This window comes from Pinus tabuliformis, chromosome 6 (genome assembly GCF_031772625.1).
Source record: "Pinus tabuliformis cultivar Carrire ecotype Pingquan chromosome 6, CPIR1, whole genome shotgun sequence".
NCBI lineage: Eukaryota > Viridiplantae > Streptophyta > Pinopsida > Pinales > Pinaceae > Pinus > Pinus tabuliformis.
The window spans coordinates 57,312,638-57,326,196 of NC_142292.1; the positions used below are offsets into that span (position 1 = coordinate 57,312,638).

Below are 13,559 nucleotides of genomic sequence, written 5' to 3' on the forward strand. Positions count from 1 at the left end.
AGGAGGCGTCAAAGTAGATTACAATCTACCTTAGGTAGAGTGAAATTTATGCCTCAAATTGTCTCAAAGTTAAATTCGAACTTTTACATCCAAAATGCGTCAGACAAGGGGTGTGAAAATTCCTTGAAATGCAGCAACTGAAATTAATTCTCCTAACTGATTATTCGATTTATTAATTTTCTGATTAATGTCTAATTAATCACACTGCAATTTCTCACAAAATAAAATAAACGTTGCGGAAAATAAAATGCTGGCACTGAGAAATACTAGCACACACAAAAATTATGACACTGTTATTTTTGGACAAATGTCCCCGAAAAAACCCAATGTGGGAAAACCGGTGCAACAGTGAGGGTTTTTATTATTATGCAACAACAAAAATTTTGAGTACAATAAAAAATGTCGTCAAACTGGCGATTATATCTGAGAGAAATATTTGAGGGAATTTTACCCTCACTCCAAGCAATCCCGGCTCAGTCTGACCTCTGAAATGCAAGCTATCCAAACCCTCTGCGCAGGCCCTCACACACTTGGCTTAGAACTGATGCAAATCAAGTTGTCCAGCCTGTCGTTGACTGGGAAAATGTCTCTCCGACACACTGGAAAATCCTCCCGGCCTCTGGAAACTAAAATGACCTTCTCTTTAAACAAATCGAACTGGCTATCTTGAGACTCTGCATAGCCCTTGCGTTGCCCCCTGGAGATAAATTTCAACCTCCTCTTTCTAACTCTCTAGAACTGGAAACTCCTCCGGAATACTGGTATGCTGCCCCTCTGCCACTTGCTACTCGATCATTGGCTCAACCTCGCTGCTAAATCACCTGCTACTGCAAAATCGAACTGCCTTGATCACTGAGTGCCTGCACTGGTGTGTTCTCCATCTACCCATAGACCTCTTCTTATAATCTCCAGCTGGGACTCCAACGAACAGGATTTGAACTTAATAGATGGTTGAGACCATCTCCAAGTTGATCTGTGTGAGTTTGTAGAGAATTTTCACCTTTCTCAATTAATTGCTATTAATTAACCATTTTTCCTAAGTTAGACTTAGGAATTTTTTAATTATGGTCAATTAATTTAATTGAGCCATTTCTAGGTGGAATTTCCAAAAATGGTTTCTGGGTTTTGGAGACTAGAACGTCATTTGGTGCTACAAAAACTAACAAGTGGCTGAAATTTAACATCAGACATGGGCTTCAAACAACTTCAAGAGAGCGTTAGAATAGGCCTTAGAAAAATTTAGACAGGGCATAAATTTATCTTAGAAGAGGTGCCTTAGAGCAGGTTGAAGATGCCTAAAAAAGGACCAATTTAGCCCAATGAATAGCCAGAAATGATAGACCTAAACAGAGGTAGATTTAACCATGATCAATAGTTCTTCATGTCACCTTCGCTCCTCCCTTTAAGTCTCGGCCTGCTCTAGATTTCTTCTTGTCTCAGATGCTCCAAGTTGGTGACCTTTTGATGCTCCACGAGAGGTTATTTATATGGTTTGGAAGGGGGCCCTATTTTGGAGCTGACTTTAACCAAGAGACATAAAAAAACTTTTGAAAAGTCACCACCAATATAGGAGCTGATTTGAGAAAGATTAGAAATTAATTAATTGTTTTGACCATGAAAATTAGGATAGACTTGATTGAATGAGAACCAACTTGAGCACTCAAATTTTTGGGCCAAATCAAATTTCAATAGAGATATTCTTCTAGGGGCAACTTGAATATTTAGACCAAGGATTCTTGGGTCATGAAATGGGGACACACCCCTTAATGGCCTCAAATTTGAATATCTCTTCAACCAAGAGGACCCACAAGGTGTACCACCTATCAAATGAAATGGCGTGACAAGGGCTACCAATTTAGAGTGTCCTTGCATCGAAATTCACTAACTTGTGCACAGGTATCATCAAACAAATGTTGGTCCATTCACCCTTTGACATCAATGACAATTTCTTCCAACAACGGCTGATGGCGGTGCTCTTAGATTGGATCTAGTTCGCCCCCCGCCTTGTCCCAATGGTCTCAGTGGCCAACATTGTTGGCCACTCTCCGTTGCATTGGTGCCAACTATTTCGGCTTGGAAGTGATGCTAGCTATTCCTCGTGATTCTTTTGTCAGCTACTATTTTCTTTTCGATTGTCGTTGACCATAACAACCCTGGCATTTTACGTGTGTCCTCCCTTGGAAACTTGTTCTTTCTCCTTCCTAGTTGCTCTGTGACCACTATCTTCTTTGCCCTGACACTTGCCTGCAACCCTGTGGCTTGTCGGCTTTGGGGGCTGCGAGCTGCCTTTACAATCTCCTTTTGTGTGCAGCGCTGTCATCCAATTGGCCTTGTCGGATGTTAATTGTTGTGGCATGTGGGTGTGCTGTGTTGATCCTGCCGCCTACACTTACCTACAACTTAGTGAGAAAAGCCTTCAACCCCACAAGGTGTGGTTGGTGGTAGGGAACTCAGAGAAGGGGCCGTCACACTATTCCCAACTCTCTCCGTCTAAGCTATCTCCTAGGTTAGCTAATGGGGGTGGTCCCTAATGAAAAGTTAAGTTAAAAGAAATGTGAGGTTCTAGGAGAGATGTTAAAGTAAAAGTGGATTACTTGTAAGAATTATGAGCAAAATATGATATGAGCTGTAAGAATTATGAGCAAAATATGATATGAGCAATAAAAATCATTAACATGATAAAACAATGAAACCAATGCTTTATAAAGAGTTTGATCAACAAAATAAAAAATACATTTGCTCAAAGTAAAGATGGAAATGCTTCCAACAATGAAAACAAAGTAACCCTGAAATGCAAACAAAAGAGGTTAGCACAAGATATTTGTAAGATATAAAATCAATTTATGAATCAAAACATATCTCGCAAAAACTCAACAATTAGAAAATTTACTTTGAAAAAGTAAAATAAAAGATGCTAAATGTTAAATCAAGATGTCAATATGGAATTAGACTTGAACATGAAATGAAAACACTTATTACCAATTTGAAGAATCACAATACTTGCTTTGAAATGTTTCTTGAAAATAAATTTTGCAATATAACAACTCAAAACATCAAGAGACAAGTAAAGTAAATGTGATGGAAGGTGCTCTTGGTTAATTTTATTAGTTTACCTCTACAACAAGATTTGCAATTGAACTCTTCAATCCTCAAGCCTCACCCTTGCCCAAAGATATGGATCTCATAGTGAAGAGTCAATAGAGGAGTAGAGGGTCCCTAAGATGTCTACTTCAACCAACTTATGTTGGAGGTAAAATTTTAGTAAGGTTTGGAAGCTTTCCTATACTAAAATGCCTAGATGAGAGTGCAGATTGTGTTAATTCCCCAATTAAAATATACTTACATGCAAATGCCTCATAAATGGAAAATGAGATAGCTTGTAAAACTTTGAGAATTTAGCATTTAAATGAACTCATATGTGCTTGCATGGAAAATAAGCAAATGAAGTAGATTGTTTTAAAGCTATGATTGTTCCAATAGGATTGCTTCAAAAGTTACCAGTGTGTGAAATCAAAAAAAGAAACACGTACTTGGAAGAAATAGTCAAAACTCGCCACAAGGTTAAATGTTTGCACATAAGATAAAATTTACTCAAAATTTACAAGTTGAAACTTATGCATGTGAAAAACTTAAAATTAAGAAAAATTGCATGAGGGTTGAAATAAGTTAATTTTAAAGCATGAAATTAAGTGTTTTGAAGTTAAGAAAAACTAGAAGCAAAAATGAGTCAAACCATAAGAATTCGATGCCATGGGAAAAATCCCAAGCTCCCTCAAAACAAATAATTTATTTTATTAGCGCTTGAGATGGGTTAAAATGCCTCTAAAGTGTTGCCCACAATATTAGAGAGATCTTTACAAAGTGCAGAAATTTAACAAGGCTAGACTCTCTCTCAAAAAATATACAACAACAAACTACAAGGCTCAAAAGACCCATTCAAAAGATAGTTGCAAAGTTCAATAAGGCCCACGACCTAAATGAACTTGTAGCTTCCCCTGAAATGCTCACGACTCCCATTGAAAAATCAATCATTGAAACAGGTGAGGGGGTCTTGCATGCACACAAGTAAGTAGTTTCTTAGTGTCTCTCCCTAAAACTCTTTGTTGTCCAATGCTTCAAGCTTATGAGCTGCAAAATGAAAACCAAGAATTAGTTGAAAATAAATCAAAACAAACAAACTAGAATAAAAATTTAATGTACAAAAATACTAGCTCAAGTTTTGGGAGTAAATCTCCATACTTCCCTAGTTTTGATGATATCTCTTGAATAACAAATATTAGTTTGAAAAAACTAGAATCAAATAAGTATTTAAATGATGATCAAGTAATTATAGAGTAAAGAAACTCCCTCTTGCTTCGTTGGATGGAAGGCTCTGGATTGGAAGATGGCTAAGTCTTTGATCACTATGGCTCCAGGAGTTGGTTGATCTCGTGAAGATTTACCGCACTTCCGAATGGATTCCTGCACACAAAACGAAAATCTTTCTTACACACTAGAAAGAGATATTAATTCATACATGGATTAGAGTAATATAATAAACATGTTAACCAAACATTCATCCGAAAATTACTTGGAAAGCCTATTCCTAGAATATTACTCTAAATCAATGGGTGTGCAAGATAGCACACCTATCTTGCACACCCCAATCGAAATAAGATGACAAAATACAATCGAATATTCACATTTAATATGCAAAATGAAATGAACATGAAAATAATAGCATAAAAAGAAGTCACCTCATAGTTCTAAGAGAACATAAGCCATGTATCCCCTAAGTCTTGATTATATTAAAAATATACAAGTATAGACAGACAGTCTCCTCAAGCCCAATAGCTCATAACATGATACAATATGAGACCCCATAGCCTCATTATATAGAGAGTCGAGAGCAAATCCCAAGGAAGAATGCATGTGAGAACTGAACTTGGAGCAAATCCCAAGGAAAGATAAGCCAAGCTCGATGTGGAGAGGAGAGAGACAACAAAGCAAAATTGAATTCCATATGCGCACCTCAAGGGAAATCGAATTCCATATATGGCATAGTAAACTCATCCATGAGTGAATCCAAGTATCGTGATAACTCTAGTCAACCAATGCAAACTCGAACTAAGTGATGCGACATCTGTAAATGATCCCTAGGTAGCTCTGTGTAGATCCCAGGAACTGCGTGATCTCCTCCAAGAGAAACTCGTGGTCCTCCAAAGTGAAACTCGTAATCCTCCAAAGTGAAGTGCTAAGTGTAGAAGCACTCGAGCTAACAGTGAGAGAAGTCCCCACGAAATCCTCAATCCATATATTCCATCGAATATTCCTTCAGTCCGTGAGCTCCTCTAGTTAATTCGATTTTCCACATGTGCAACTGCTGCTTTATCTCTAGGAAATTCGATTTTATGAAATAATGACGTATTTATGATGCAGTGTGCTCAGACATCCTCCACATGTCCCTTAACTCAACTCTCATTCAGTGGAAGCAAAAAGAAAATAACCTATCTCATGATAATGACACACAAATTCTACACATCATCTCTCTCTCTCTCTCTCTCTCTCTCTTTCTTGCTTAGCATGGAATTCTCTAGTCTTGGGTCCTTCCATTGCATCACGACACTTATACCACTATGGTATCTTTTTGGTAAAACTTATGGATTCACTTAGCTAAACTCTTAATTTTGCCACACTCCTTTGGATTTCCTTTGCATTTAGTATTATTGTAGGAGTTGCTTTTACACTCCCACATTGTATACATACTAGATGTACTTTTTAGTTGCATTGACCTACTTGTGTGGTCGTTTGTTGGATATTAATAAAACTATCTTATCTTACCTTATGGCCCTTGCTAAATGAGGGAAAAAATATCAAAGTTGCTCAGGGTTCAGATTTTTTTGGTAAAAACCGAGTTCATGTTGTTTGGAGTATCTTGCCTAAAAAATAAATTATGAGATCATTGCGCAATACAAATGGAATTGCTTGGCCTTGATAACTTGTCAGGCCTAGAGATAACTCCTCAAATGAATTGTGTTTTTGCATTAAGGCTGATCATAGTTATATACATGGAGGGAGAGACTCTCGGCTTCATCTCCCAGTGTCTCTTCATATTCCAATTCTCCTTATTTTCTATTTACAGTATTTTACATGGATTCACCTAATCCCAATGATTAGATGTCAACATTCCCCCCTTAATCTGAAGGGATGTTGGTGAGTCCAAACATCATTCTAAATCTTTCGAACTTCTTTCTTCCAAGCGTTTTGGTGAAGATGTCTACAATCTGCTCATTTGTGGAACAATGGCGTAGATGGGATTGTCTTGGCCTCGTTCTGTTGGGGATGATAAGGCACAATTGTTTGATGTTTGATCCCATGCTAGCGAAGATAGTTTTCAAATTCATTTGAAGTGTATTGTTTTCCATTATCAGTGCGAATAGAGCCAATATGAGATTGTGCATCATTTTCAATCCACGCATGAAAGTTCTTGAATGTTTGAAAAGCATCAGATTTGTTCTTCAATAAGTAAATCCAACACATTTTGGTGTAGTCATCAATAAATGTCATCATATATTTATTTCCATTTGCAAAAGGAACATGCATTGGGCCACATAACTCTGAATGAACAAGTTCTAGTTTTCTACGTGCCATGGAATGTGAATCATGAAAACACTGTTTGCTGTGCTTTCCTAAGATACAAACATCACATTGTTTAAGTTTCCTAGGAATTGTAGGCAAACCAGTAACACCACTTTTCTTCAACATACGAAGGCTGTCATAATTCAAGTGTCCAAATCTAGCATGCCATAAAAGACTTAATGGAAATGTACCTTCATCATAGTGGAACTGTATGAAAAGTTTTTTGCACGAGCAGAGGTACCTTGCAGTTTCAAAAGTCTTTTTTCTTCTATCCCCGTCATGAAAAGTGAGCGATTTGATGCTTTTCAGTGCTCACCCTTGCCATCAAACATATGAATGGAGTGTCCTTGCTAGCGGATGTGGACCAAAGACAACAAGTTTCTCCTCAGCTCTGGGAGGTATAGAACATCATGTAGAAGAAAGTCTGGAAGACTAGGCAATTTGAGCCTGATGGTGCCAAGCCCTGATGACTTGAGTTTTGACTTATCTGCAAAATATACTGCTCCATCAACATTGTCAATGAATTCTTCAAAAAAATATCTCCTAAAAGTCATGTGGCAAGTTGCTCTTGAATCAAGCAACCAATCATCTTTCCCTGAAGCAAGTGAAGCATTGAACAAGTCTCCAGTTACCAATATTGCAATGTGCAACAACATAATGAGCGGATTTAGGTTCTTTGCCTTTCCCTTTGCCATTGGTTTTACCTTTGGCTTCATTTCTTTCCTACTCAATTCTGTCCCAAGGCAACTTACATGTGGATGCGTCATGTCTGTCTCTAATGCAACGTATGCAATGAAGATCAAACTTTCTCCTTGGCACTATTTGCCCCCCTACCTCTAAAATTGCTTCTTCCTCTTCTTCTTCGGCCTCTTCTTCCTCTAGAAGAATCTTGTGCATGATTCTTCTCTCTATGTGCAAGACACACAACTTCTTCAGAAGACTGAGGAACTGTCTTCTTCCCAAAAGCCTTCTCTCTCTCAGCAAACTTCTTCTCAAGGGAGTCAAAGGTAATCTCTTTGAGGTTTCCACTTGCTTGCAATGACTCAAGATAATTTGAATAAGTGAGATATAGTGCCTTGACATAAGCTATAAGAGGAATGTCTATTTCAACACTGGTGGTTTTATATCATGCATAATGGATCTTACTTTCGATGCTAAAGCAAGAGAGTCATCATTTTTCAATTCAAGACTGAACAATTTAATCATCAATTGGACAACTTCAAGTTCAGAGTGTGAGTCATACAGTTCCTTCAACTTTTGTAAGGCTTCAAAAGCATTTGAGAATGGTGAAATATGGCGACTCACCTCTTCATTTACAGATGCTGCAATCAAGGCATAGGCCTTGCTGTTCTTATTTTCCCAAATTGGCAATCTCCTTATCTGTGGTGGGCTTTGTGGGTGCATTATCTCCTTCTCCTTCACAAACTCCTCTCCACAACTCATTGAAAATGAGAGTGTGTTTTATCTTCCTTGACCATTCACGATAGTTCTCTTTTTTAGAGGGAACTACTCCAATAATTGATATCAGTGATTGCATTTGAAAATATGTGTACTGAAGAACGTACTTGTGGTGGTAATTTCTGTAAAAAGTTACACTTCTAGTAACAATATTCTGTAAATAAATACAATTCTGGTGGCAATATATATAACAAAGTTGTTATTTGGGGAAGGGAGTACACGGGGAAGGGATTATTTGGGGGAGTTGTTAACTGGAAGAAAGTATTACGATATAACTGGGGGAGGGGAGTCACTGTATGACCGCATATGTATTATACGGTATGGTGGATTGTAGCGTTATTAACCGGGAGCGGAAGGGAGTTATAAAACTGTGGAGTTATAAAATGTTATGCTTAACCAGAATATTGAGTATTGAACACGCAACCACGATGCCAAAACAACTGCGGTGGAGAGCGATTTGGAGGGCCACGAAGGTTGGTTTTAGGCCACCTGCAAAGGAGTCAGGAGGAGGTATTAGTGGGTGGTATTAATCGAGAGTTGATGGTATGGTTCGAGCAATGGTAGGTAAGTGGTGGGAGGTATCACTGTCGGACAGTATGGTGCGGAGTCGGGAGTATTAACTATGCGGAAGGGCCAGTGGTATTATAGCACCTCACCGGGGTGTATGTGTTATATAACCAGGCAATATGGTGGTATCACCATTGGAAGACGAGAGTGGAGTCATTGTATTACTAGTCGGGATCTGATGCCGCAAGGGGAGGTATCACACTTCTGCTGGATGGAGAACCTTTGAACTTGTGGTGTGCGGGTTCAAGGATATGAACCGGTGGGAGGAGTATGGTGTGATAGCGCAATAGCTACAGAGTCTCGGAGCCTCGGGGACAATACACAGTGGCACAGTTTTCACTTCAAGGGATACATACACCCATCATAACGCATAACAATGGAATGCCTTCACATAGAATGCAGCACCCTATGCACCAAACTGATCAATACAAATCATACGCACAGTCAAAGAACTAGGATACTCATGAGTAGTGTGGCATTTCACAGTTCAGTTGCAGTCACACCACGGTTTTCCAGAACAGAATTACGCATGGATAAACTTCTCCTCCTGAGTAACATCCATAAGAATTTTCAATACCACCATACACTGCTCATTTTTACCATACACCAGTCTTCAATGCACAAATAATTCAACCAATGACCAATCTTTTCAATGCTTCAAAAAAACAGTGCTCACAGTGGACGTTCAATGCAGCTCCAAGGGATTTGAATGCACAAAATCTTGCAGAGAATATGACAGGGAATATAGGAACAGAATATGGCAGAAAACTGATAGGAGTTACAGCACATAAACTAATTTGGGAGCTGGCTCTGATACCATGTTAGGCCAGGAGGTAACTTCTCAAACGAATTGTGTTTTTGCATTAAGGCTGATCTTAGTTATATACATGGAGGGAGAGACTCTTGGGCTTCATCTCCCAGTGTCTCTTCATATTCCAATTCTTCTTATTTTTTATTTACACTATTTTACATGGATTCACCTAATCTCAATGATTAGGTGTCAACACAACCAAAGAAAAGTCACGTTGCAGCCTATAAAGGTATTTAATCAGCAGGTACAAGATCCATGCATTCTAAACATATCAATAACCCATCAAAGGGAAGAATTTGCTAGTTTAAGATGCTTCATGGAAAGTAGTGGCGTTTGAAAATAAATATCCTTCACTCTCTGCTCCGAAGACAAATCATTTTAAGGGGACGGGCTATATACCTTATTTAATCACACCCATCAATAAGGGTCCTGACTGCTTATTATGACCTTACCTCTTCACTGGTATAAATATTATTCTGTTTGTTGTGATCATCATCCATTTTTCATTAATTAATTATATATTCTCATTGGGTTATCTTAATTGGGTTAAACGGACTGTTTCAAGGCAGAGATTGCTGTGAGATCTCCAGTTCTAGGCTCGCTGAGTTCTGGTGGGTTGTCAGCTGCTATTGTGGCTTGTAGTTGAGCCACTGGGGGGGGGGGATATGGTGAGGTTTTCCTCGTGAAATAATGTTCCAATATATATTTTGGTTTCTAACGAAAAATGGAAAAAACAAGTGTGAAACAACTAACATGCCAGGAAATAGCTGGGGCTTTTCCCCAGATGTTTGTGGAAATGTTTCAAAAACAGAGATGTTTTGGAAATCTTTTGTCCTGCAATGCAATATATCTTCATCCTCATCTAACTCCCTGTTTGAAACTCGCGGACAACTTTGGTGATTAATCAACCTGGGTTAATAGAAGCATCAATGCAGTTGAGGCTCAAATGGAGTAGACCTCACCCAATTATGGCCATATCTTTTATAAGTTTCAAATGGGAGGTCAGTAATGCCTTGTGATTTGTTACGCGCCACATTTTAGATATCTTCTAACAACTCTTCTTGCTCCCAGGTTTGGGAGAAGACATCTCTCAAATTGAGAGACTTCTGAGGGAACCACTTGTATGATTGCTTCTTTGTCAATCTCGTATTATCTTGACAACCTTTGGAGATGAAGATTTCGTGGAAGTACTGCTGGAAAGGTCTTGTATCTGCCTGCTCATCTTCCATCAGGTGTCCTTGAGAATGCTTAAGAACCACAATTATTCCTGATTATTTATTTTCCTTTAATGTTGGATGCCTAAGTTCTAACCATATCTGACCCAGTTAAATCTAGATTTAATCTTGGTTCCATTCGACCTGTAATCCTCCTCCCCTCTTAATGCTCAAGCTTCCCATGTCATTTTTGCTGAAGTATATCTGTAAATGTACCTTCTGTTTCTACTATTGATGCAATTAAAATTTCATTTCCATGCATACTTAACCTTCTATTTTGAAAGTGCTTCCAGCAATATGCCCAAAGAGCTGCACTGCGTTATACAAACTTTCATTGGCCAAGATGCCAGGAACATCCCCTGGGACTTGCTCTCTGTCATCCCATTTTTAATAATTTTCCATTTAGGTGGGCCAGACTGTCAGGATGGAACCCTGGTAGACGGCCCAACACACTATAAACCTTACCAGGGAATGATGGCCTTGTTTGCAATGGACAATTTAACCAATTTATTTACGAGATTCTCCTAGTGTCTATAAGCGTTGTTGACTTGGATCTCTAATACTTGGTGTTAGCATATGAATGGCTTTTTATTACTTGGATTCCTTGTTTTACACAACACTGCTTAGGTGATTTGCTATTTCTGAGATCTCTAATGGGTTCCTTTTCCTTTTGCACACTGACAGGTGATACAAGAGAAACAGATAAGCTTGCAAATGACATGGCAAAAGACTGGAGCACAGGTGTATTCTGTTTCTGCAAACGTATTCCTTGAAAATTATAGAATGCACAGAATCTTGTATTAAAATGTTCAGTTCTTCATGCCTGGAAGCATGACTGATTGACTAATTTTTGTCATGGTTTACTTGTGACACATTTCTCTGTTCACAGTTCTTGACAAAAGCATGAATACTCTCTTCCTAACTGAAATGATCCGAGGCATGATGCTAGGCCTCAAGTATTTCTTTGAGAAGAAAGTGACAGTTAGTATCGGTTCCTCTTTTTCCATTTTAATTTATTCTTTTTTAGTTTGGTTTGTTCAAGCTCAGTTAGTCAATTACTGTACTATCTTGATTTGAGAGGAGAATGAATATTGCTTCATGAAATTTGTGTGAACATGGATTAAGTCTTCTATCATGACAAGATACCATATTTGGACATTATTTTCTTTGTCAGATAAACTATCCTTTTGAAAAAGGTCCTCTGAGTCCTCGTTTTCGTGGTGAGCATGCTCTTCGTCGTTATCCAACTGGGGAGGAACGTTGCATTGCTTGTAAACTATGTGAAGCAGTGAGTATTAGTTTGTGACCATTGTGGTGCAATATTCTCTTTCTGTTTAATGTTTACATGTTCCTATTTTACCAGCATTTGGAATCGAATGGATCATAATAAGTTAATAACATAGTAGGAACTTGATGATGGTCTCAGCATCTCTTCTCTTCTTTTATACTTTCATTGTGGTTTCCCCCAAAAACAGATAATCTAATCTGCTGCTATAGAAATAGTTGTGTTGTTTACTGGAGCCAGCTGCTTGTATGATGATTGTTAACAATAGTAATTCTGGCATAACTCATTAATTGAGCTAGTTTTATACTTTCCTGGAACTGTCTTGGTACCTTATTATGAGAGAATCGTGTAAATTGATTTTTGCTACATGCATATTTAGTATCTATTTGACTCCAGATACTTGGACACAAGTTTGAATGTAATATGTATTTATGCACTAGATTATCATCTCTTCATGCATATAAATATTTTGTCAACACAAAGTATGTGCACATTCTCTGCAATTACTTCTGCCCCAGAGACAACCAACTTAGGCAAGTGGAAACAAATGCTTACTAGTGATTTTGGGAATCATTCATTATGAACTAATTGCAGGTTAGATGGATAATTGCACACACACAATTAGAAAAATATTCATAAATGAAATGAAATTATATTGATGTCCAGTAATGATTAAAATGTTGAAATTAGAGATAAATTTCCATAAGTAGTGTCCTTACCAAAAGCACATGAACAACCTGTGAATACAAATATATGACAGGTATACTTGATACCCAAATAACTTAGTGAATAGCTTTAGTACTCATAATCATTGCAAATGGGGGTGATATCTGAAATATATAGTGGGGTTTAGATTAACTGGTCCCAAACCCATAAAATGTGGGACCACAAAGTCCACATACTAACCAGCACTGTGGGATGTAACTGCCTACTAAAGGTGAATCTTGAATGACTTTAAGACCATTGAGGGAGGACAACTTTGAGCTTAACTGCCATAACACCAATATCCGCTGTCGAGCTTGATTTGGGGATATCAAAGTCAAAGGTGGAACAATTTATGGAAATTTCGGAAATCCCGTCTTTAGAACAAATTCAGAAATTTCACCTAATTTACCTGAAGTTCCCTGGATTTACTTCATAGAAATTTCAACCTTATGGTTGAATCTGAAATATTTATTACAACAACAAATACATCAATTCTGTCCAACCTTTTCACTAGGTAAGCTTAAGAAAGACATGAAAATATGCTTGGAGAATTAAATATCACAGCTGTTAGGGGACGATCTTAACCAACACAAAAATCTGAAATCACATCTATAAGAGCAGATTTGCAACAGCCCTAAATCTGTTTTTAACTTCATACAAGCATGCTAAAACAAATAACATTTCAGCCTGGCTGTCCCAACAGACGGGTGCATCAAACATCTATGTAACTATTCATTAAACGTCAATGTAACTATTAAACCCTCCTCCTTCATATGTTTGTAACTGTGCCTACAAAAAACCTCTATTAGAGAGCCCTTGAAGCAATACTCCTTGAAGCCAAGTGCTTTACTTCCACCCATGTGCCATGTGGGCCTAATGTTCCTAGGGTGAATTTCCCTTC

The 13,559-nt window shown here is 38.1% G+C and overlaps 1 protein-coding gene across 1 annotated transcript in view; it reads left to right on the forward strand.

The window, feature by feature from the left end:
- The window catches only part of LOC149257207 (uncharacterized), a 142,473-nt gene that overhangs the window by 70,644 nt on the left and 58,270 nt on the right, over positions 1-13,559 (forward strand). Inside the window, exons 3-5 of the mRNA XM_089413718.1 lie at positions 11,353-11,409; positions 11,558-11,649; positions 11,843-11,956. Of these exons, the coding sequence (XP_089269844.1) occupies positions 11,353-11,409; positions 11,558-11,649; positions 11,843-11,956 (263 nt within the window). The remainder of the gene's footprint in view (positions 1-11,352; positions 11,410-11,557; positions 11,650-11,842; positions 11,957-13,559) is intronic.